We start from the raw sequence: 24012 nt of genomic DNA, 5'->3' as shown, positions 1-24012 counted from the left end.
TGGATGATTAATGAAAATCTAACTCATAAGAAAGCCAAAGGACATTCATTTTTATTTTGTTCAAGAATATCTACTACTAAGAAGGTCTAATAATGTTTTTAGGTATTAATAAATCTTATTGATTGTTTAACAATTATCCGACTCAATAAGTTTTTCAATTACAAACAAATATATCTTATTGTCATTTATAAATGTTACAATTGCCAATAAAAATTTCAAAGTGGACGCCAATACGCCAACCGAGCTGTCAACTCGGCCGTTTGCAGTATGCTGGTATTTAAATACTGACAAGGGCTAGGAGAGGTGCTGTCAACTGCTTCTCATTCATTCTTACATGTTGTCAGGTTGGCAGTAAACAAAAGAGAATTACGATTATTACAAATATTTATGCGGTGGCACAAAAAACAATGAGCAATCTTAAGCAAGATCTCGATGAATATTTGCTGCTGCAAAGCGATCAGAAAAAAAGAATTTCAATGTGAAACTGCCACAGCTCAAAGTGCCCTCCGGCCTCTCACAAATCTTCTCGCGCTCCGATGAGACACCCGAAGCAAACAGTTGGCTCAAGGACACACAGGACTCCTGCTGTCCCAAGCTGGTAAATTTACAATAGCTCTTAATATATATTATATTATATATATTCATTGCATTTTCCATTTACCAACAGTCACGACTGCAACGCATTGTGGGCTTTGTAGCCTGTCTCGGCATGGGCTGCCTTTGCATGACACTTTCCACACTTTACATACCCGTCCTGATGCTGAAACCCAAATTTGCGCTGCTTTTCACATTGGGCAGTCTCTTCTTCATCATTAGCTTTTGCTTTCTCGTCGGCTTTCAGACGTTCTTCAGGCAAATGTTCTCCAAACCGCGACTCCTCTCATCCATCTCCTACAGCGGTTGTCTGATAACAACGCTATACTTCGCCCTGGTGGCAAAAAGCACCGCGTTTACGGTGCTGTTTGCTGTGGCCCAGATTATCACGCTGCTCTTCATGCTGCTGGGAATGGTGCCCGGTGGAGCGACGGGTCTCAAGTTCTTTGGCCAGCTGTTCAAGAGCAGCGTCTCAGCGTCGTCCAGTGCGCTACCAGTTTAACACCCACGAATCACTTGCAAATTATACAAATTATTTATTAAACGTTAATAAACAACTTTTATGTGATACTTGGCTGATCTTCAATTCAATCATTTTCAGTTATGACACAAGCCATAGCATGTAATTCAAATATTGCTTATCGAAGACATGAATCATAACTGACTTAATATTTTTCCTCAACGATAATAATTAATTTTAAGTAATTTATTTTTGAGCAAAAAATAAATAGGAATCATTACGTCTTATGTATAAAAATTATTTGTCCTGATTGTATTTTAATTTTCAATATATTTGTAGACTAATAATTTGTTTTGAGTAACAAAAATGCAACTAATGTTTATCATAAATTTATGAGTCAACTGAAATATATTAGTGTAATGCAAAATCGAGTACCCTTATTTATTCCTCAATATTGTTTTCAGGGAAAATATAAAAATTATAACAATCAATCTTAAGAAAAATCAATTAATATAATTATAAACTTCAAATCAAAAAGCCTGATTTTGGTTTAGATAATTTGGGATGAAGACGGTTTCAAGTGTCTGATTTTCGTTATTTAATTAAAACAAATTGTAATTATTATTTTCGATTCCCTATTTATTTGTGCCACAATCGGCTAATCTTCAATTTCACCCAGATACAGCGTCTTATCGCTAGAGGCGGACAATATTAAAGGCTCTCGAGGACTAAAATCCACGTCGTTCACGCTGCCATTGTGTCCCGGCAGCTTATAGAGAATACGCCTCGTATTCACATCCCAAACGTAGACATGACGATCCGCTGATCCAGCGCTGATTTTATCGCCACCCGGTGACCAGGCGCAACGCAAAAGATTCTTCTCAAAGTTATGCTGATGTCCCTGGAAGACTTTGACGCAGCGTTCCCCTGGAGCATACGGACGCACATCCCACACACGCAACGTGTTGTCCATGGCATTGGTCAGCACAAAGTCGCCTTCGGGGGAAAGCGCCACACTTGTAATGGTGTCTGTGTGGCCACGCAGATGATGCAACACCTGCTGCTTGCGTATATCCCAAATCTTGAGCTCATTATCAATGCCGCCGCTGATCACTTGTTCGCTAGTGTCGCCGAAACAAACCGCTGTCAGCTGATAAGGTGACTCCAGAACATGGGCCGCCTGCTTTTTGCGGGCATCCCAAATGCGTATGGTTCGATCATCGCTGCCGGAGCACAGCAGTTGCTGACCACGTCGCGAGCCCTGTACACTGTTCACAAAGTTTGTGTGTCCTTTAAGACGTCGCACACGTTGCCCGCTAACAATGTCCCAAATCGCGAGCGTTTTGTCTGTGGAGCAGGTGAAAATATGGGAACCATCGGGTGTAAAGTGCGCTTCCATCACAGCGCCACTGTGTCCCGACATGGCCATAATGTTCTCGCAGTCGCCATAAACCTGCCAGATGTCTAAAGAGTATGTAAATTAAGCTGGTAATCAAAAGAAATATGAAATCTCTTACAAAGTTGTCTATCGAAGCCCGAGGAGAGCAGCATTTCGCCATCAGGATGAAATTCTGTGGTAAATATTTCGCCCTCATGTCCCTCTAGTTGCATTATGGGCGCCTGCAGGTTGGAAGTACGTCGTACGCCCTAAAATTTTTTATATTTACATTTTATTAATAAAAATGCTCCACAATTATTTGTTGCTTCTTCTTCTTCTTGTGCATGTTTTGCTTACCGACTCGAGCAGCGCCTTGTCCCGATTTGTGTAGGCCACAATTTCGCTCTTGCTGCGCTTGGACTCCTGCGCCAGCACCACACTCGTATTGGGACGTTTTGTGCCCATTTTATTGATAAAATTCTATTTATTTATTAAACGTGCACCGGAGCAGCCAATTTTTCAGCCGCAAAAACAAAACGCTGGTGCTGCCAACTAGGTATGCAGATGTATGTTGCTAAACTGCATGTAAGTTGGACCATTGTCCAACACTGCGTGAACAAACGATTGTTTTGTAGCATTCGATGGCTGCAATTGTGCTAGTCCGTCAATAATAATGAAGGTGTTATCGATGTTTTTCCACTTTTAAGCAAGGCCACTTTGTAAATTGTACATAATTGTTTATTTTAACGACATTTCGGCTATACATATGCAATTTTTTCCCAATATGGTAGCTTCCTAGAAAGCATCCACCCGTGGCGCCTCAGCATACAAATTCTCCTTCTTGCGTTCGCCCACCAACCATTGCCTGAAGCGCTCGTTTCGCATGGCCTGCAAATGCAACAAAAAACATTTAACAAAACTACCAATGAAAGACGCTGGATTTGCAAACTTACGTGGAAACGTTTTAGCTGCTTATCCATGCTCACGCACTCCTGGAAGTCGCCAATAAGATCGGCGCATTGCTTCTTGCCGCGTTCCAAGCCATAAGCCTCCAGGCAATCCATCATTTTCATTTCGAATTGGCCGCATTTGTCGTAGGTTTGATGGTTGATCAGACAACCGGTCAAATCGGTCAATGGCAGGCGCAGGAACGGCGACAGTGACATTTTGTTGTTGTTAGCTGCAAAAATACAAATACAAAATATTTATATTATTCGCTTAGTCCAATTGGAATCGTGTAGTGTCTTCGCTGTGACGTAACAATAACAAAGCTGTTATTTAAATTTGGTAGCCTATAGCAAACAGCAGCTGTTGCTTAGAGTACACCTGTTGTCTAGTTACGCTCATATAAGGAGTTTTAGCAGCAGTAAATTACCTTAAATTCCAATCCAAGTGAAAAATAAGAATCTTTGACAATCTATATGAGCGACAGCTAGAAACGGGGAAAATACCGATGTTGCTATCGATGTATCGATGTTTTATAGTTTTTAAAATCATCGAAATCAATTTAGTAGTATTTTAATACCATTGATTGTAGAATACCGGCTTATCGATAGTCGAGTGTTGGTAAACTTTGTGTTGACTGCACGTTTTGTTTACAATTGCAGCGCATTCCACAACGTTGCTGCATTTAAATTAATTGAATTAATTTGTAAAAGAAAATGAAAAATCAAGAACTAATTGATTATCTAGAGAGCTGCGGCGTCTGTCGCGTGTGTCAATTGCGCTACCTAAAGGCGCGCGGCACTGAATACCGGGACATGCAGAAAACCTTTCAGCGCGTGAGCAGAGAACATTTTCAGCCTTGCTTCCTGAGCGGCTATTCAACTATTTAATTGCAGCTGGATGTAAAAGTGCCTGCAGATGATATAAAGGACGAACCAGCCGATGAGCAGCCCACCAAGAAGCCACGTCTGGCCATTTGCTCCACTTGCCTGGGACTTTTCTCCGAGGATTTCCAGCAGCAATTAATCGATGGCATTTTGCACTCGGATTTTGCCAAATACGACAGCGCAGGAATTGTTTTAGCTTTCAGTTTGCCAATGGCTCTACAGTTGCGTCAGCTCTCCATGTGGTTTGCTTTGCAGCGCAAATTTGGAGCCGCGGTGGACAACAACTTTGCACCCGATGTACCCATCAAGGAGGCTGTAAAACTCATATTACATCCCATTGTTTGCACCCAGTTGAACAAGGAATACGATGCCAATGGGCTGATGATTAACATTGAGTTGCGGCATAGCACTGAGCAGGCGGATGTGGCCAAGCTGGTGGAGTTGAATAAGGCAGCATTTCCCGCAAAGGCGGCACATCAGAAACGCATCGAAATCTCGCGAGGTCTGCTCGAAAAACAGTATCAACCAGCACGTCTCAAAGCTGAACTCTTCGAGAAATTCCTGCCAATACCCCCGGCGCCTGTTACGGATCCTCTGGAACTGCAATCCATAGATCTATTGGGTCCTTTGGTTTGTGTGGCGGGACGTTATCGCAAGCTGAGCCGCGAACTCTCGCATACGCCTTGGGTATTGGATGGGAAACGCATCATGGAGGACAGCATTGAGGAGATTATTATACGCAATGTAGGATGCCACTTTAGTGAGACGCCTGAGAAGATTACCTTCATGTCCAGCGGTCGAGAGGATGTCGATGTGCGTTGTCTGGGCAAAGGACGTCCATTTGTGTTGGAAATTCAAAATGCACGTTGTGGCAGCTTGACTCAAGCACAAGCATTGGCTATGGAGCAAGCTGTGGATGCCTCGGGCACGGTGTCCATACACAATCTGCAGGTGGTGCCACGTGAAGAATTAACGCACATTAAGACGGGTGAAGAGCAGAAGCGTAAATATTATCGTGCTCTCTGTGTGCTCGAGCAGCCGGCAACGTTGGACATATTGCAGAAATTGCAAATCTCGGAGAGCTTTGACATACAACAAAAGACGCCCATACGTGTGTTGCATCGTCGACCGTTGCACACGCGTCCTCGAACTATATTCGAGGTAAAGGCACGTGTGCAGCGTGAGAATCCGCGTTTGTTGGTCATTGATGTTGTGAGTCAAGCGGGCACTTATATCAAGGAGCTGGTGCATGGTGAATTTGGACGCACGGCGCCTTCGATAGCTTCGATAATAGGCCAGCCCATTGACATCTTGGCACTGGATGTGGTGGGCATTGACTTGGATTGGCCGGCCGATGTAAATAATGCAGCTGCAGTTGAATAATCGTTACTTTTTTAATTTTAAGTTTGTACAACACTGGCTATCAGCTATCAGAGGAATAGAACTCTACAATAGAATGTTATTTGGTTTACAATAAATATTTGTAAATATCAAAAGACAATTTATTACCTATTTAAATGTTGTAGGTAATGCAGCTGTAGGTTGAACAAAAGCTACTTACCAATATTAGCGTTTCGCAACAGTTCTGTAAAAAACAGATGGAGCAATATATTTGTTCAATAATATTGCAATTGTGACGTCATGCCCAGTGTGAGAGAGCAGAGCGCAAATGCTGCGCACTCGCATATAACCTGTGGAGGCGAGCATTGCAAACAAGTTGGCAGCACCGCGCTCTTATCAGCTGAGAGCGCTTTGCAAAGAGTCGCACACTGATATTATAGTTTAGTTGTGTTATTTAAAATTTGTTAAATAAAATTCTTAACGTGCGCCATATGCAACATATTCTAAAGCATATTACTAACTAAGTGCGGCTATTAAAAGTGTAAGCATGCAGCTGCATTTTGGATGTCGTCGTGTCTCCGTGGTGAAATTAACGAGCGTACTATGTAAACTGTGTAGTAAAGAATTTTTGTGCATTTTATGAATTGAAACGTGTGCAAAAAGTGAAAGTGAAGTGCTGCAACAATAGCAGATTGCAACAGTAGGGCATTATGCAGGGAGTACACATCTTGTCCTGACATGTCTTGTCTTGTCTTGAGCGCAGCGTCGTTTCGCCTGCTTCGCCTCACTTTTTTTTGGGGTGTCGACCGCCGACCTTCAGGCAACCTTCACTAATGCCTAATGCTGCGCTGTCGCTGCTCAGCGGGCGTCTGTGTGCAACATGTTGAGGCCAACGACGACATCGGCTCACGTGTGTAATCAATATAATCAGCAAAGCAGTAGCAACAGTAGCAGCAGCAGCAGCCGAAATAAACAAAACCCAATGCATAGCCAAACTCAATGAAACACACACACACACTAATCTGCAGTAATGCATACACTCACATATATGAGGGCTCTCTTTTGGCGCTCTTCGCCCGTGCCCCCGCATTTGCAAATTTGCCCGCCAGCTGGCGCTGCTAAGTAACAACAATCAACAAATTCTCCCAGCAAACAAATTTCCTACAATCATCACAACGCATAAAACGCGCGCTGTGCTCTATCGCTGCTCTGCTCCAATCGTGCCATCTCACTCGCACGCGCTGACTCGCCTCGTTCAGCTGTCTCTGCTCGCGACTCAATTTCGAATTTCAATTTCCATTCAGTTCAGTTGAGCTTGAAACGCTTAGCGGAAAAGTTTTGCCAGCGCGCGCGATAAAAATCTCAAATATCAGCACAACAATAACAACTGCTCCAATATATACATATATACACAATATATATATACAGCATTATCGGTAGCGTACTGACCCAGTGCCGCCTTCTAGCCAATAAGTGATAAACCCCATTGATGATAACTGACAAAACAAAAGGAATTCAAAGCACGTTGAAGACACTGAAACAGAGACAGAAATAGGGAGAAAAATTCAAGTGTTTATGTTTTATATTGCTTACTAGAAGTAAAGATATGCCAAGTATTTGATTCAGGGTGTGATCTAAAGACGCCTTTTGCTTACGTCATACACCGTCAACAAATTGTAATCTTAATTAACAAAACAAAAAACAACACTAATTTAAACATTTGAATCTTACAGATACAAATACAAATACATAGAGATACAGCTGAAAAAAAAAAAAAAAAAAACACACACACATATGAATTAAAAAACAAACATATAATAAGACCAACAAGTTCAACGGCTTTTCGGATTCAATTGCTGCAATATAATAACTTAATTTATTTATTTGGCACGTTCTGTGTGTGTGAACGACCTACAAACGTGTCAAAAAGAGACTCGCAACAACAACAACAACTAAGACAACAACAAATATTATTAATCGAGTAAGAACAATAATACCAACAACGAATTTGTGATCATGAATGACCGTGAAATGAGCTGCAATTCGGGTGGACAATTTATGGATCGCGGACGAATGAATCAGAATGGAGTTGTCCAGCCCCTGCTCACTGGTGAGTCCAATTTCGCTTTTATCATCATCACTGCAATTCATCATCATAAATCGGGTTATAAAAATATTATGTGACTTTGTGTGTGCATATAAATAGGCTATAGTTAATCTTGCGGAAAGTGCAAAACAGAAGTCAGAAGCCAATTATAGTAAATGTAGTCAATTGATTAGCAAATATGGTTTGCTGGATGTAAACACAGAAGAGAAATACGTTGGTTAAGAAATATAAGAGTAAGATATGTTTTGATGTGGGTTGGGTATATAATAGAAGTTAGAGTACACCAATATAAAAATTAAATTTTTTATTTAAGACTAAACCCATATTTGATGTCACATATGTTATATACATGTAATTATACTATTTTTGTTAATACTCTAATCTTAACTAATTTTTTTTTGGATAAATACGTATATACATTTGTTAAATGTATTTGCAATTGTATATGTAATGAAATGAAATAATATATTAATTGAATTTATATGTGTATGTATTTATAAAAAAAATCAGTCAGTATTAACGCAGAATGTAATATATTATTTTATAATAATTTTATTGAATTTATTATTGGATATATTCTCTTCGATTACGAAAGAATACTTACTTTAATCTATTTTTTCTATGATTTTTTTTTATTTTAATTTTTTTAATAATAACATCAAAACAGATTGCTTATAAACACAAAATATATTATTATTATATTATTACTAATAAGAATGTAATATTTAGATCAAATTCATGAATTTCTTACATTCTCTTTAATATGATCACAAAAAAATACCTACTTTAATTTATTTTTTCCATGACATTTTTCAAAATTTGTATTTTTCAATTAATATTAAGTTCTAAATAGTTTTCGTTTATTTATAATCACAAAAAAAAAAATATTAAAAATAAGAATGCTATTTTTAGATACATTTATTTTAATACATTTTGCCATACAGTTTTTATGCTCAATTTCGCAAATATTCTTTCTACAATATAACAATTCTATTATTGTCGCATCATTTCCTATAAGAAACTTAATTTCCTAACCAAATTTATTATCTTTTTGCTGTTACTGTATTCGCACAAATTTATCTGCATATTTAAATAAACTAGATAAATATGGGTTATATATTTAATTTCGGGAAATTTCTTATATCTAATTAATCAATTTTTTTTTTTTTTGCACACTCAACAATTTCATAAAATTGTTCAATGTCAATTATGAAAGTCATTACTATAATATCTGCTCTGTTGATTAAAGTAGATTATGATTACGCAATTTGGTGTGCTGAAAGTCGAGTAGTGTATAATTATCAAAAAAAAAACTATCAAAGGGTTTTCCACAATATTTTTGTAGTACTTAGTATAAAGTTTAATATTCAGAAAGATACGATAAGAAAGTTGCAGCGTTATAATTAAATTTAAATACAATTTCAATAGCAAACAAAAATATATACATATATAAACAAAGTAGGTCGTCATCCTGATAGTGCGAAGTATAATAAACATAAATTTGTTTTTGTGTGAAAAACAAAATATTTGTACAAGAATTATGTTATTATTTCTCTCTTTATAAACCCTCAAATGATTTTGCTTTAGTTTCTTGTACAATTCTCCTCCATATGGCAGCGTCAGTCGATCCAAAAGAGACGAAACTTTCTTGCATGACATTTACATTTTTAGTTGTCTCTATTTCTGTTTAACCACACGAATGCAAATAGACGATCTCTGAGGCTTTAGTAATTACAAATTTAGATAAGAATTTTACAGTGTTGGCTTTCTGCTGTTTGTTTTGCTAAATACAACGAGTGTGTGTGCAATTATGCACATGTCTGGGGAACTTTGACCATATCTTATCGGTCGGACGTGTAGTCAATCTAAAAATGGATCTCTTCATTATCATCATATCACGAGCATTAATTATTGTGGCTAATCATGTCTATCACTCGTGCTTATCGTGTTTATCATTTGTTTTTTCTGTTTATATTTGATCAACCGCAGATTTATATCAAATTACAATGGCCTATGCCTACTGGAAGTCGGGCAAAACGGACGATCAGGCTGTATTCGATTTGTTCTTTCGCAACAATCCATTCCATGGTGAATTCACCATATTTGCGGGACTCGAGGAGTGCCTCAAGTTCCTCGACAGCTTTCATTACTCCCAAAGCGGTAACTATTATTATTATTATCATTCACTGATAATGCAAATACAATTCATTTATTTATCTACTCAACTCTTTTATGATTATTGCAGATATTGACTATTTGAGGCAAACATTGCCCGAGGGCATTGAGAATGAGTTCTTTGAATATTTGGGCAATTTGACAGCGCATGATGTGACACTTTATGCTATCGACGAGGGCACAGTTGCGTTTCCACGGTAAGTTGGCATTTAACAGCAATGTTAACTAGCTGTTTGATGAAGTTTAACAGTTGAATGTTAGTCTAGCTAAGTTAACAGTTCACAGCAATGTCAACTAACTGTTGGTTAAGAGTTAAAGTTGAATGTTAACCTAGCTGTAAAGCAACTTACATTTCCACGATAAATTAACAGCTAACAGCAATGTTAACTAGCTGTTAGTGAACAGTAGAATGTTAGCCCAGCTAAGTTAACAGTTAACAGCAATGTCAACTAACTGTTGGTTAAGAGTTAACATTTAAATGATAACCTAGCTGTTAGCTATGTTAACAGCTAACAGCAATGTTAACAAGTTGTTAGCTAACACTTAACATTTGAATGGTAACTACAACTTTGTTTAACGTTTTTATCATCCCCTGACAGCGTGCCCATCATCAAGATCGAGGGACCTTTAATTATCGTACAGCTGCTGGAAACGACGCTGTTGACGCTCGTGAACTATGCCAGGTGAGCGATAAAGCATTATGCCAATAACCCTAATAATAATGACCAATAAAATGCTAACGTATTCTCTTTTTCTTTCTTTCGTTCGTTTTGCTTACTTGTTTTGCACAGTTTAATGGCGACGAATGCAGCGCGATATCGCATGGTAGCTGGGAAACATGTCAAACTCTTGGAGTTTGGACTGCGTCGAGCGCAGGGACCCGATGGCGGTTTATCCGCATCAAAGTATTCATACACAGGTACATAAAAAAAATGTTCACACCAGAGGTAGAGAGAGAGAGAGAAGCGGAGTTGGAGGTGACAACTAAGGTCATACGTGTGCGATATTTCCTCGTTGCTTTGCCAAATTGCATGCGCCTGGGCCATAATCAATTAAAAAACAAACCCGAAAACGCCGTGAAAATAGCGCCTACCAGAGAAACCTTAAAGGCATTGATCGATGCAGTCGGATTTTCAGCTGTTTTTCGGGGTAGTCATCAATTTCATATTGTTTGTCTGGTCTTTTATGATGTGCTTGCATGCAAAGCACGTGTCACTGTCACTCGATGTGGCTCCTACCTTGTTACGCCAAACTTCTTTTCTCCCCGAATTCTCTCGCCCATTTCTCCACTTCTCTGTAAAGTTCAAGAACTCTCCATGTTCATGTGTTAAAAGTGGGTGGCACACGCAATGTGAGTCTCCAAAAAAAAAAAAGAAATAAACACAAGTCAAACTTTTTTGCCGCCTGCTTCAGCTCCAATCCCAAGCTCCATGTTCCATGTGTGGGTCGGTATCGGTGCCAACCAGCGGCTGGCACCTTGTTTTCAATTGGCGCTCACACATCGTAACTTTTGTTACCTTTTCCGCTTCCTAGACAGCCAGAGAAACAAGGATAAGGAGGAGAGAGAGAGAACGAGAGCGAGAGCTGCGCTTAAACTTTGTAATGCGTTTAATTATACATAGGATCAGGGTTTTTTTTTTATTTACTCAATTCTCAATCGATTGGGTCGCGTGCGGCGTCGTGACTCACGCGCGCTTCCCTCTCAAGGTCCCTAAAGGCTTCCTTCCGCTTCTTCGTCACAGTGGTGCAGCCATGACACAGTGGTGTCATCATCGACATCGACATCGTCAGTCCCCATGCCTCTCAATTTTAATTTGCCTAATGGCAACTGCAATGTTAATGGTTATTGCTAAATAGCAATCGCTGTTAAACATAATACACCAATTTAAATAATCACAGGAGTTGTAAAAAGCTATAAAACTTGCTTGCTTTTAAATTGCATTAAAAAGCAGCAAAATTAAATTTTTTTAAATGTTACTAAAGTAGTAAAATGCTAAGGACTCGGGGTTTTTAATGTAACAGCGCAATGTGAGTGTGAAAGTATAATAACGTTGAATTTATATTGGATTTTGAATAAACCAATAGTTTAGAATGTTAAAAATTTGTATTTTATTTTATATGAATGATTCTAAATTCAAACAGTCACTTCAAATTATTATATATTAAAATTTTATTATATTTAAATCAACAATATAATCCTTAATTTATGCAAATTTAATGTAATATCAAAGAAAAAGATCTTCAGATGGCTTGTTAAATATTTTTCAAAGTAAAATTTAACATTTTATATTAATGAAGCAATTTTTCGAGGCATATGTTTACTTAAATAGTAGAAATTGAAAATATATGAAAGCAATGTTAAACTATTTCGGAAGCTTAACAAATTTTAACATTAGTTTTTGTTATATTTAGAAATCTTTACTTTACTTTAATAATATATTGGTCAATCTAAAGTGAAAAAACTAAAGCAAACATTTTTATATTTTGAGTAAAGATGAATCTTATAAATAGGAACAGAAAACTTTAAAAAAAGAAAAATATAGTGCCAATCGAGAGCTATAGGAATAATCATTACTATTTTTTTTATTGTCGCTCAGTTTATGTTTTTTTTACTGTTAATAGTGTCGCGACAAATTCCGCCAGAGAATTACCCATAAAACTGTTTTTTGGAAACTTTCTACTGAAACAGGAACCTAATGAATGTTTGTTAACATATAAGTATTAACAGAAAACGTAATTTCACAGGGTTTTCCACTGTTCATTTAACAGCATTAACTTTACAAGACTGTTATTAATGTGTGGCTATTATGTTTAACAGTCTGCTAACTAACAGTAACATAACAGAAAGGCATTTGAAATGCCACATAACTAACAGTCTTGTAAAGGGACTGTTAAATTAGCAGTAAAAACATCTGCTAAATAACAGCAAGACATTATTAGCAGTCTGTTAACGTATACTTAATATTTTGTGTCATTTTTCTGTGTTGATTTCGATACAAATTCGTGTTTTTTTTAAACCAACTTATACGTAATAATTGGAACTCTATCTCTTTCCACTTTTAAAGTAACTGTTAAATTAACGAAGAAATTCTGTTAAATAACAGCAGCAACTTAATAGCAGTCTGTTAACGTATACGTAATGTTTTGTGTCATTTTTCTGTGCTGATTTCAACACAAATCTTTGAAACCAACTTATACGTAATAATTGGAACACTATTTCTTTACACTTCTAAAGTGACTGTTCAATTAACTGTGAAAACATCTGCTAAATAACAGCAAAACATTAATGTCAGTCTGTTTACGTATACTTAATATTTTATGCCATTTTTCTGTGCTGATTTCGACACAAATCTTTGAAACCAACTTATACGTAATAATTGGAACTCTATTTCTTTACACTTTTAAAGTGACTGTTAAATTAGCAAAGAAAAGTATGTTAAATAACAGCAGCAACTTAATAGCAGTCTGTTAACGTATACTTGATATTTTGTGGCATATTTCTGTGCTGATTTCGACACAAATTACTGTTTTTTTTTAAACCATCCTTTACGTAATAATTGGAACTCTATTTCTTTCCACTTCTAGGTGGCTTTGATGGCACCTCCAATGTGCTGGCTGGAAAGCTGTTCAACATCCCAGTGAAAGGCACGCATGCTCATGCGTACATCACCAGTTTCAGCAGCGTGGGCGAGTTGAAGACGCGTCTGCTCAAGCACAAGCAAACGGGTAAAACAATACATCATTAAAAGCAGTAATAAATATTAATAATAATAATACTTCAATTCCTAGGTGTGATGGAGGATCTGCTGGAGCATGCGATCAAGCATCGTCAGATGCTGTCGCACGTGCTGGACGTGTCCACGGAGGAGTCAAGCGAGGGCGAGCTGGCTGCGATGGTCTCCTATGCGATTGCATTCCCGGATGGATTTATGGCACTTGTCGACACGTACGATGTTAAGAGGTATTTCGCTTTTAGGCAGATTCTCTCGGAACGGTTTTGGTTATTCAAGTATTATTCAGTTGTGCGTTTCAATCGTTTGTTACTTTCGTTTCATTTCGTTACGTTACGTTACGTTTTGTTATTATTTTTTGTTACAATCTCTCTTATCAAAAAAGTACAGCAGCAGCAGTGCACGAATTTCAGCAAATAATCCAGCTCAAGCTAGTCGTAAACATTGTGTGTGTCGTCTCTCCTTTCTTTTGCCCCACGCCCCCTCCGCTCTCTACTCCCGATCGATTTATGAGTTCGTCATGTAATAATTGAAAGTATTCCCAACAGCCGAGATACAGAACAGAACACACAAGTCCCCAATGATACCAAATCAAGAACTTCTAGTCAGCTAACGAATGGCGTCGCTCCTCTGACGCCCCCAACCACGCCCAGCAACGGCACAAATGGTCATCACCAAGAGAAACAACAACAACAACAAGATTCGCCACCAACGTTAACCAAGCTCAATGGACACACAAATGGTCTAAGCAAAAGTGTAGCGAAAACAGCTGAAAAAGAGCAACAACAAGCAACAAGTGTAAAAGATCTCTCAACAACTGCAACTGCAACTACAGTGATAACCACAGTGAACAACACTTCAACGTACCTTCCAAAATATGTCGAGAAGTCATTCAGGTAAATGTCACGTACCAAAAGCAAATTTACAATGGGATAAACAAACAAACTAAAAAACAACAACAAATTTCATTTGCCATTCGTCTTGGTTTCGTTGATATAATTTTATTTTTTTTTACTATACTAATGCTCTCTAATATTTAAAATTCACTCCACATGTTTTTTATTTTTATGATTTTTTTGGGGGTAGCCAGCATGAGTGCCCCGCCTCCTTTTACTCCTCCTCTACCACACTCACGCATTTTCCGCATTTCGGAATCGTTTTTCCGATCCACAATCATCATCGACGATCCAATCAATATCATGCGCTATAACAAACGAAAAATACTTGCTGCTAAATTCAAAATTATTATTATGCATTCGACATGTGCATATACAACATTTATTTACTATATATGATATATGTTTGTATGTATGTGTATATGTGCTCTCTATTGGAAATAAAGTCCAGGCTAAGCATAAAAAGAAAACACAAAAAATCAATCAAGGTATTGTCAGCTCATTTAGGGAGACTCGAAACAAAAAAAAAACAGGTGAAGTGCATTCCTATATTTTTTCTTTCTTTCTTAATTTCTTTCCCATTCGATTTATTTGCTGAATATTTTCCACGTCTTTTGCTCTCTCTTCTTGCTTTCAATACTAACCAACTCGAAACTGGCTCATTTTTCATTTCAATACTTTAATTTAACTCTCTCTCTGGTCGTGAATTGTGTGACATTTTTAACGAATTAACCGAATATTGCAACAGAATGTCCCCCAAACATAAACATAAAGAAATCAAAAAAAGAAAAAAAAGAAAAGAAATTATTCCATCTAACATAGTAAAAATGACTTCCCGGCACTATTTTGGCAGAGGTATGTAAAACACGTCTTCAAACTACAACAAACAAAACATTTATATACGAAAGTAAAGAAAACAGAAAAACATTTTCATATACCACCCACGTTTAACATATTTTTGAGGAATACGAGTACGAGAGAAAGCAGTTGAAAGAAATACTCCAAGTCTGAACACACACTGAATCTCCTCTCACCCTAATCTTTTATTATGTGTCTAGTGTGATTGTCATATCTTTTATTTTTATTTTTGTTTTATTACAATTATCATTTTCGATTTCCCCACTCCAAAAAAAAAGAGAAACTATTTCATTTGTGTGTGTGTAATTGTTAATTGATTTTTCGTGTGTTTCGTTTTGATTGTATTACGAATATTTAGTATCTACTATAATTACTCTTAATTAGTTTCGATTTTCCAAAAAAAAAAAAATAAAAACAAAGCGTCCGAGAGAGCACACTGCATGGCTTTCAGTAACTGAAGCTTGAATTGTGATCTCCAAAAAAAAAATGCGAGCGCTGCCAGCAAAAAATAGAAATAAATTCTTAGATTATAGTCAACACACAATAATGCATAAACTATAGAATTTAAGAATATTGATGGCACCTTAAAGCGCACTCTTTGCATTCTGCACTTTGACAAGCTTTGAACTTAGTTAGCAACAAAACTTATTGAATTGAATTGAAAACCAAACCCAACAAAAAAAACAAATGCAGCACTTGAAGCTTCTTTAGTCACCTTGTTTTAATGCACGCTCACTTTTCTCTCTCTCTCTCTCTCTCTTTCTCTCTCCTTCCTTTCTCTGGATTTCTTTAGGAGTGGCTTGCTTAACTTTAGTGCTGTGGCTTTGGCTCTCAACGATCTAGGATATCATGCTCTGGGCATTCGCATCGATTCCGGAGATTTGGCTTATTTGTCTTGCCTCGCACGTGAAGCATTCGAAAAGGTGGCGGAACGCTTCAAGGTGCCGTGGTTCAACAAACTGACGATCGTTGCATCCAATGACATCAACGAGGACACCATTCTCAGCCTGAATGAGCAGGGACACAAGATCGATTGCTTTGGCATTGGCACGCACTTGGGTAAGTCCGAAAATTTCCTCATAATAATATGAATAGTTAAGGTTCCTGTCTTCCTCTTGTGATATGCAAAATTCCTAGATCTCAGAAAAGAAAAACAAGCAAGAAAGCTACAATGGACAGTGAGATACCATATTTTAAAAATATACCGAATAAATATACTGAAAATATACTGCAATTTACCAATATAGCCTTGGTATATTTTTAGTATATTATATATATATATATATATATATATATATATATATATATGTATATATACCATATTTGAAATATGTATGTTTTATATACCAAATGCATACACTGAAAATTGCAACGTATCAATATATCGTTTGGTATATTTAAGTATATTTTTGGTATATTTGGTATTTGGTATATTTTATATACATATATATACCATATTTGAAATATGTTTGTATATATTATAGATAAGTTCTAATTCAATTATAAAAAAACACCTTTGCAAATTTAATAAATATGATAGATCAATTTTATCAATTATATATATTCAAAATATACTCTAGATGAATCTGCCTACATTTCCTATGGCACAATGTTATATTGTACCCTTTGACCTTATGTTTAAAAATTCAACAAAATGTAATTCGATTTCTAACTTGACCGAGTTTTTCGCATTTCGCATCAAAATTATAGATCAATTCAAAATCAATTTAAAAAACCCCTTTACAAATTTAATAAAAATTGCTTTAAATCAATTTAAAAATATTTATATAATATAATATATAAAAATATTATATAATTTTTATATATAATATTATAAATGATAAAAAAAAAGCTCGACAAAAAAATCAGTTTAGTTATTTCACTCTTATTCAAAGAAGTTTGGAATTCTTTATTCAATCTTCGCTTTTTATGGCTTAGTGATAGCTTTTATAGCTATGATAATAATATTATTTATAAGAATAAAGAATTTTGTCCAAAACTATGCAGATTTTACGTTTTAATAAATAAGCAAAAATTCTTATTTCATATAATATATTGTATGAGCTATTATTTTTAACATAAAATACATAAAATAAATATTTTATAATACTTTTAATAAAATTCTTATTTTATACTATATATGAGATATCATTTTTAATATAAAATAAATATTTAAATATTTATTTTATAATAGTTTTACCTATTTAACTATTATAAAATATTAAAAATAAATTTCTATAATTAAATATTTAAAATAAATATTAAAAATGAATATTTCATAAAAGTTTTAACAAAAATTCTTATTTTATACATTGTATGAAATATCATTTTTAACATGAAATAAATATTTTATAATATTTTTGACTTTTATAAAATATTTATTTTATGTTAATAAGGAAAAGATTTAATTTCAAATTCTGTTAGACGAAGTTTGCTTTAAATGAGCTCGTATTAAGTAAGAAGTACTCTATGAAGATAATATAAATTGATTCAAAATATCTCTCCCCCTCTCCCTCTCTCCCCCCTCTCCCTCTCCAGTCACTTGCCAGCGTCAGCCTGCCTTGGGCTGTGTCTACAAGCTGGTGGAGATCAATGGCCAGGCGCGCATTAAGCTCAGCCAGGATGTGGAGAAGGTGACGATGCCGGGCAATAAGAATGCATATCGATTGTACAGCGCCGATGGACACGCCTTGATCGATCTGCTGCAGAAGGATTCAGAGCTGCCGCCAGCTGTGGGTCAGAAGGTGTTGTGTCGCCATCCGTTCCAGGAGTCGAAGCGTGCCTATGTGATACCATCGCATGTGGAGTCGCTCTACAAGATCTACTGGCAATCGGGAAAGATATGCCAAATGTTGCCAACGCTGGAGCAAGTGCGTGAGAAGGTTCAAATCTCGTTGAAGACTCTGCGAAATGATCACAAGCGAACGTTGAATCCCACGCCATATAAAGTAAGATTTACTATATAAATTCATATTTTGAATTAATTTCTTTAACCCCTTTTTTGCAGGTGGCTGTCAGCGATAATTTGTACAACTTTATACACGATCTGTGGCTGCAGAATGCTCCCATCGGGGAGCTCTCATGATCTATATAAGCAGCCAGTGTCGGGCGCTGCTTTCGAAAGTAATTCCGCAAAAAATTCTAGGCCTCAATCCCCCCCCAGAAACATAATGAATTGGTTTTTGTCGCAAAATTTAGTCATTTGCTGGTCATATGAATTAAAGAATTAATTGGAAACCAGACAATTTGTTAATCTTCTTGTCAAAAAAACAAATATTGTATGTGTATCGTGTAATGTGCACAACTCAAATTAATCTACTTAAAAACAAAGAACGAAAAAAAATAGACAGCTTATATACTTACATAGAAGAATGTAAACCTATTATATTCAATATTATTAAATATTATTAACGATTATTATGTACGCACATCATATTCAGGAATGTGTCATGTGCCTTACACAACAACAAAACAAAACAAAACAAAAAGAAAAGAGGAAAACAAAAAGAAAAACCAATATCGAAAACTGTAACCAAATACTTAAGAGCGAAAGAGAGAGAGCGAGTGTGGTGAGAGATGAAAGCGAAATGTATTTAATATTTATAGTCATTAAGTGTTGTATGTTGCTAACCAAAATCAAGTAGAAAACATAAATGATACAAATCAATTGTAAACCAAAAATAAAAAAACACAAACAACTAAAACTAAAATACGATATACGAAAGAATCGAAACAGTTTGAAGTACAAATGATTGCTAATTAGGTAATTAGTAGAGTTTTGCATGTATAGTCGGCACACATCAATGCACACATATTTTACATACAATCCTAAATGCTTATATACTAGACTATATAAATAATAATCGAGTGTAAATATGTTCAATATTAATTTAAAACTGTAAGCAACAAAGCAATACACAAACACAAACACACACCAAACACTCACAAGTTTATTAAATGAGCGCTTCAACAAAAAGATTAATTGTGTTGTTATTTAAAAAAATTTGAGTTAGATGCGGTGCAGCGGAACCAAATTAGATATTTCAAATAAAAAAAGTTTGGCGCGCAACTTATATTTATAATTACTAACGCCATCTATTGATTTCACTTGTTCAAAAGGGTTCCCATAAGCGCCATCTGTGGATTCGACTGGTTTGAAACGGTTATTAGAACTTGCGATGGTATTTTCTAGTACCTTAGTAGATTTTGGTATTTTGTGTTGTTTGCCAACACTGCCGTGCAGACAGCTGTTCCTCTGCGTAAATTGTTTATGTTGGCTTTGAATTTTGGTGTATTTATGTTTTATGATAAAAACGCATATTTTGTAAACAAACTGCACAGCCATGAGTGCAATATTGGATATAAGCTGCATTAAAGAGGAGCCGCGGCGAGAGGAGGAGACGGAACCAAACTATGGCATTGAAATTGATATTGGACCAGTGAAAATTGAAACCGGGACGTCCAAAGAAGTCTTGAGCACTGCCAAAAGGAAACCCAATCAGTGTCCCCATTGTCCACGATTTTTTGAGATGCGCGCCGAACTCGAGATACACCTGCAAATCCACACCAGTAATCTGCTATACAAGTGCAGCTACTGTCCAAACAGTTTCTCCCACAAATCCGTCTACACGATGCATATGTTTGGACACACTGGCGAGTTTCCCTATCAGTGCCCTCAGTGCGAAAGCGGATTTATTCGACAACAAGAATTCAAGAAGCATATGCAGATGCACAAGCGGAAGTCCAGACTGCAGGCACCACCAAGTCCCGTGAAGAAGGCTCCCTTCAAGCAAGTTCCCAGTACAAAGAAGTTGAACTTTACGTTAAAGTGTCCGCATTGTCCACTAAGTCTCAAGAATAACGAGGAGCTCGCAAAGCATTTGCAAATTCACGGCGATGGACGCATACGCAAGGAAAGCTATTTGTGGCGCAATTCTCTGCATTGTCCACACTGTCCACGCGACTGCATGAGCAGCCAGGAATTATCCCAGCATCTGCAAACTCACAGGCAAAGAGGACACAATAAGACGTTGCAGTGTACGCGTTGTCCACGCAGTTTTAAGAGTTCCGATGAGTTGGCCATTCACCTGCAGATCCACAGTGATAGATTGTCGCACAAGTGTCCGTATTGTCCCAGCAGCTTCTCGCATAAAACGATTTACTTGGCACATCTTTGCGAACACACAGGCGCCTTTCCTTACAAGTGCTACAAGTGCACGCAGGGATTCATGAAGAAATACGAGCTAAAGAAACACTCTATGAGTCATTATGAAGTTACTAACAATGAGAGGCAAATTAATGACCCTTGCATTAAAATGAGACAGAGCAACCAGGAGTTAGAGAAGCGAATGTTGGAGATGGAAGACCAGAAGAAGCGAAAGACGGAGAACCAAGAGTTGGGGCGAAAATCCAATTATCGCAATAAATTGCAAAATAAATCAGAGCTTATAGACTTGAGATTCATCAAAAAAGAGCAAATAGAGGAGGATACGCCTTTTAAAGCTGCCGAAAACAAAGAAAAGCAAGCAGAAGCTATGGAGGGAGTAACAAAAGACAAGGTGCAAAGTGCTTTGAAGCATGATGAGACTAAAAAGCAGCTGGGCAATCAAGCTGATGGAAGCGAACAACTCACGGAGGATCCTCTAAAAGAAGAGTCTGGAAAAGACGAACCTCTGAGGGAAGTACCTTGTAAAGAAGAACCGCTGGAAGAAGATTGTCTATCTGAAGATCCTCTGAAAGAAGAAACTTGGCAGGAACTACCTCTAAAGGAAGAACCTATGAAGCCACAACTTTCGAAGCAAGAACTTGAAAAAGAAGCTAGCATACAGAAAGCTCCAGGAGAACAAACATTAAGGCAACATGAAAAGTGAGCATTTAATTCCATATAAACTATAACCAAGTCTTAATAGCATATTTTTCTCTTTTTTTCCACAGCTACAATTTACACTCTAGTCGACAGATGCGTCGGCGTCCTTACAAATGCGAACTCTGCTCCATGAGTTTTACCCAGCTCAACAATCTCAATGTGCATCGACGCAAGCACTCAAAAAATAAAATACAAGTATAGCTTTCAATTGATGTGCTTCATTTTTGAATTTGGCGCCTATTCGTAGCTTATTCTCCGTTCACCAAACTGTTTCAATCGAGTTGGCAGTCTGTGAATAGTGGGTACGACCGTTGCAATTCAAATAAACTTAATTAACTAACAACTGTCAGCCGAATAAAATGCAAATATAAATTTTTTAAATTTGACATAGTTTCAATACTTATGTATAGTGTATTTAAATATGTCGCCCGTAGTTTATTTTCTTCTGGAGTTAAGCACAGCTGTTCTTGCTTCTTCTTCTCGTCACAGCCATTCACTTGTGTAATGTGAGCACACAGCTGTGTAGAGTATTTGCGGTGAGTTGGCAGCTTGACATTAACCAGTTGTTCGCAATAAATTGGTTTGTTTTGTTTCTAATAAGCTAAAAGAAATAAAAGTTTCTGCAGTTCATTGCGTTATTTTGGCTACTAACAAAGATACCCCATATAATTTAGCCAAATCAGTCACATTTACAACAACAGGAGCTGCAGCTGCGCGCAGTTGGTGACGAGATTTCGCATTTGGAGCAACGGTTTGTCACACACACACACATACAGACACTCCCCAAATACTAATGCAAATATGAATTGATTTTTAACACATTTTTTGTAGTTGTTTTAAAAGTCACAACAAAATGGATAATCAAAGTGACAATAACGATGTGCTGGATGCGAGTGCTCGCAAAGATTTCATGCTGGAGCGCCTGAACAAACGCAACAAAGATCGTCAAAACTATTTGGACGTGAAATTGGAGCAGCGCAACAAGGAGACGCTGCACAACGAAGGAGTCGACTTTTTTGCCCAGACCTTTGGACAACGCTCCTATGACATTGAGCAGCGTATTCAGCGCCTGCAGCTGGAAAGCGGCGATGCACCGCCGCCTGATCTCGCCCAGCACTTTGCTGAGATTACGATGCAAATTCAGGAGTTGCAACGCTATTTGACCACATCGACGATGTTTCTGTCGGATTTCAAGATTAAATCGTGTCAGCACATGTTGAATGCATTGACATCGGCCAGCGATGAGGCCCGACAGCGACTGCTGCCCAAAAAGAAGTTTGGCTTCAGTGGAAAGAAGCTGGCAGCGAAACAACAACAGAAGCCACTGCAACCCAAAGTAGATGTAGTGGACAAGTCGCCAGCGAAGACATTTAACTGGACAATTGCCAACGAATCCAACGCACACATTGTACTCCATGGCACGCAGGTCAATGGCCTCGATATAACCATTTCCAATGTCCACAAATGCTTCATTGAGCTGCAGGGACATCCCGGCTCCGTGCAGATCTCGAATGCTAGTCAATGTACGCTGTTGTGTGGGCCGGTGGCACGTTCGTTCTTTGCCGAGCAGCTCGAACGTTGCACGGTTGCCATCGCTTGCCAGCAGCTGCGTCTGCATTCATCGCATGCCACACGTATATATTTGCATGTCACGTGTCGCGCCATCATCGAGGATTGCCGGCGCATCGACATCGATGTCTACAACTATGATTATCCCGAATTGGAGGCGGATTACGCTGCCTCTGGGTTGAATAAGTCGCAGAATAATTACACAGATGTGGCAGACTTTAATTGGCTGTCGCCGGATGTGGCGTCGCCCAATTGGACGCTGCTCAAAGATCATGCGGCGCCTAATTGGAGTGCGTTACGTCGTGATTTTTTGAGCAGTGTGTCAAAGGATGATGCTGCATTGATATAGTGTCGGTTTGGGCAGAGGAGGAGAACGGGAACGAGGAGGAAGCGACGTCGATTTAGGCTGCTCCTGCTGTGCATGCTGCTCGCCTACGCTTTGCCCTTGGGTTGGCTGCTCCTGGAGCTGCTGTTGCCGCCGCTGCCCAACAAATTGATGTGCATATAAAATACTATATACAGCGTAATAATAATGATAATAACAATACTATACATAAGCTCAATAAATAACCGCAGCTAATATAGCATAAAAGGAAGTTAGATGAATTTAAGTAGCACATATCAGAGAAGTAAGCACAGTGTGCTTAGCACACATAACAGATACAGCATAAATAGAATTGAGTTCTTAACAGCTTCAGAACATATGGAAACTGTAACTTACAGTCTGTAAGTGACGAATCTGTAATCAGCGAACAGTAACAGAAACTGTAAACAACGAGCTGTAACAGAAACTCGTGTTCTTCATTTAACATTAGTAGAGGCTGCTAAATAACAGCGCTGTTAAATTTTGCATTGACTTAACATTAACTTCCATGTTTATTTTCCGATCGACATTAAATTTGAGAAAACGATTCTTGAATAAAATGAGAAATAGTTTTTAAATTTAGATTTCCCAGTCAATATATAGGCTTAGCTAAATTCAAAAATCAACTTTAACTGCACAGTTCAACAACAAGTCAACAAGCTTGGTATAACAAGTGCTTATAATCTCAGAGATATAAGTTCTCATATTACAGGACAATCAGACGGACACATGTATCATAGATTGTGATTGCCGGCGGGTAATGGGAGAAGTAGAAGATGGGGAAATCGGCTCATCAGTCGAAAAGTTGACATGTCTATTTGGCTGGAACATAATCAGTGGC

At 37.5% G+C, this 24012-nt stretch overlaps 7 protein-coding genes across 11 annotated transcripts; 5 read left to right on the top strand and 2 right to left on the bottom strand.

Annotated features, from left to right (window-relative positions):
* The first annotated feature begins 247 nt into the window (after positions 1-247).
* Positions 248-1914, top strand: LOC133850766 (uncharacterized). The gene is given in 3 exon segments (XM_062286954.1): positions 248-465; positions 468-598; positions 668-1914. Coding segments are annotated over 3 exon segments (618 nt in total). The 5' UTR covers positions 248-407; the 3' UTR covers positions 1097-1914.
* LOC133850755 (U5 small nuclear ribonucleoprotein 40 kDa protein) lies at positions 1673-3008 on the bottom strand. The gene is made up of 3 exons (XM_062286944.1): positions 2790-3008; positions 2572-2701; positions 1673-2518 (listed from the first exon to the last, which is right to left on the bottom strand). The coding sequence occupies exons 1-3, from the start codon at positions 2895-2897 to the stop codon at positions 1713-1715; spliced, it is 1044 nt and encodes a 347-aa protein (XP_062142928.1). The 5' UTR covers positions 2898-3008; the 3' UTR covers positions 1673-1712.
* Positions 3009-3148: 140 nt separating this feature from the next.
* Positions 3149-3937, bottom strand: LOC133850773 (NADH dehydrogenase [ubiquinone] iron-sulfur protein 5). Its single transcript, XM_062286963.1, has 3 exons — positions 3808-3937; positions 3386-3612; positions 3149-3320 (listed from the first exon to the last, which is right to left on the bottom strand). Exons 2-3 carry the CDS (start codon positions 3596-3598, stop codon positions 3228-3230), a joined length of 306 nt encoding a protein of 101 aa, XP_062142947.1. The 5' UTR covers positions 3599-3612; positions 3808-3937; the 3' UTR covers positions 3149-3227.
* Positions 3938-3994: 57 nt separating this feature from the next.
* LOC133850749 (putative tRNA pseudouridine synthase Pus10) lies at positions 3995-5732 on the top strand. Its single transcript, XM_062286933.1, has 2 exons — positions 3995-4213; positions 4274-5732. Exons 1-2 carry the CDS (start codon positions 4094-4096, stop codon positions 5645-5647), a joined length of 1494 nt encoding a protein of 497 aa, XP_062142917.1. The 5' UTR covers positions 3995-4093; the 3' UTR covers positions 5648-5732.
* Positions 5733-6000: 268 nt separating this feature from the next.
* Positions 6001-18867, top strand: LOC133850709 (nicotinate phosphoribosyltransferase). 4 transcript variants are annotated; one of them, XM_062286878.1, is made up of 12 exons: positions 6001-6146; positions 7339-7715; positions 9702-9872; positions 9958-10084; positions 10487-10570; positions 10679-10806; positions 13473-13613; positions 13677-13848; positions 14167-14514; positions 16166-16431; positions 17911-18320; positions 18380-18867. In XM_062286878.1, the coding sequence occupies exons 2-12, from the start codon at positions 7622-7624 to the stop codon at positions 18455-18457; spliced, it is 2019 nt and encodes a 672-aa protein (XP_062142862.1). In that variant the 5' UTR covers positions 6001-6146; positions 7339-7621; the 3' UTR covers positions 18458-18867. The 4 variants fall into 4 exon arrangements, with proteins under 4 accessions (XP_062142862.1, XP_062142886.1, XP_062142869.1 ...); XM_062286885.1 differs by lacking the exon at positions 6001-6146 and adding an exon at positions 6915-7041; XM_062286895.1 differs by lacking the exon at positions 6001-6146 and adding an exon at positions 6919-7281.
* A 644-nt stretch (positions 18868-19511) lies between these two features.
* LOC133850733 (zinc finger protein 91-like) lies at positions 19512-21614 on the top strand. 2 transcript variants are annotated; one of them, XM_062286921.1, is made up of 2 exons: positions 19512-21238; positions 21325-21614. In XM_062286921.1, the coding sequence occupies exons 1-2, from the start codon at positions 19716-19718 to the stop codon at positions 21437-21439; spliced, it is 1638 nt and encodes a 545-aa protein (XP_062142905.1). In that variant the 5' UTR covers positions 19512-19715; the 3' UTR covers positions 21440-21614. The 2 variants fall into 2 exon arrangements, with proteins under 2 accessions (XP_062142905.1, XP_062142898.1); XM_062286914.1 differs by having other exon boundaries at positions 19514-21238; positions 21307-21614.
* Positions 21615-21767: 153 nt separating this feature from the next.
* Positions 21768-23399, top strand: LOC133846424 (tubulin-specific chaperone C). The gene is made up of 2 exons (XM_062281410.1): positions 21768-21989; positions 22070-23399. Exon 2 carries the CDS (start codon positions 22092-22094, stop codon positions 23154-23156), a length of 1065 nt encoding a protein of 354 aa, XP_062137394.1. The 5' UTR covers positions 21768-21989; positions 22070-22091; the 3' UTR covers positions 23157-23399.
* The last annotated feature ends 613 nt before the right edge of the window (positions 23400-24012 follow it).

This window comes from Drosophila sulfurigaster, chromosome 2L, assembly GCF_023558435.1.
Source record: "Drosophila sulfurigaster albostrigata strain 15112-1811.04 chromosome 2L, ASM2355843v2, whole genome shotgun sequence".
Taxonomy (NCBI): Eukaryota; Metazoa; Arthropoda; class Insecta; order Diptera; family Drosophilidae; genus Drosophila; species Drosophila sulfurigaster.
This window is presented reverse-complemented; position numbering and strand designations above follow the sequence as displayed.

Bases quoted from the DNA above. Each gene is read 5' to 3' on its own strand.
- LOC133850755 (XM_062286944.1), bottom strand. From the start codon at position 2,897: ATGGGCACAAAACGTCCCAATACGAGTGTGGTGCTGGCGCAGGAGTCC. The intron at 2,702-2,789 runs GTAAGCAAAACA...AAAAAATTTTAG, and splicing joins ACAAGGCGCTGCTCGAGTCG to GGCGTACGACGTACTTCCAA. The intron at 2,519-2,571 runs GTAAGAGATTTC...CATACTCTTTAG, and splicing joins GGGCTTCGATAGACAACTTT to ACATCTGGCAGGTTTATGGC.
- LOC133850773 (XM_062286963.1), bottom strand. From the start codon at position 3,598: ATGTCACTGTCGCCGTTCCTGCGCCTGCCATTGACCGATTTGACCGGT. The intron at 3,321-3,385 runs GTAAGTTTGCAA...TTGCATTTGCAG, and splicing joins AGCAGCTAAAACGTTTCCAC to GCCATGCGAAACGAGCGCTT.
- LOC133850749 (XM_062286933.1), top strand. From the start codon at position 4,094: ATGAAAAATCAAGAACTAATTGATTATCTAGAGAGCTGCGGCGTCTGT. The intron at 4,214-4,273 runs GTGAGCAGAGAA...ATTTAATTGCAG, and splicing joins TGCAGAAAACCTTTCAGCGC to CTGGATGTAAAAGTGCCTGC.
- LOC133850709 (XM_062286878.1), top strand. From the start codon at position 7,622: ATGAATGACCGTGAAATGAGCTGCAATTCGGGTGGACAATTTATGGAT. The intron at 13,849-14,166 runs GTATTTCGCTTT...TATTCCCAACAG, and splicing joins GACACGTACGATGTTAAGAG to CCGAGATACAGAACAGAACA. The intron at 18,321-18,379 runs GTAAGATTTACT...CCTTTTTTGCAG, and splicing joins TGAATCCCACGCCATATAAA to GTGGCTGTCAGCGATAATTT.
- LOC133850733 (XM_062286914.1), top strand. From the start codon at position 19,716: ATGAGTGCAATATTGGATATAAGCTGCATTAAAGAGGAGCCGCGGCGA. The intron at 21,239-21,306 runs GTGAGCATTTAA...TTTTTTCCACAG, and splicing joins ACATTAAGGCAACATGAAAA to CTACAATTTACACTCTAGTC.
- LOC133846424 (XM_062281410.1), top strand. From the start codon at position 22,092: ATGGATAATCAAAGTGACAATAACGATGTGCTGGATGCGAGTGCTCGC.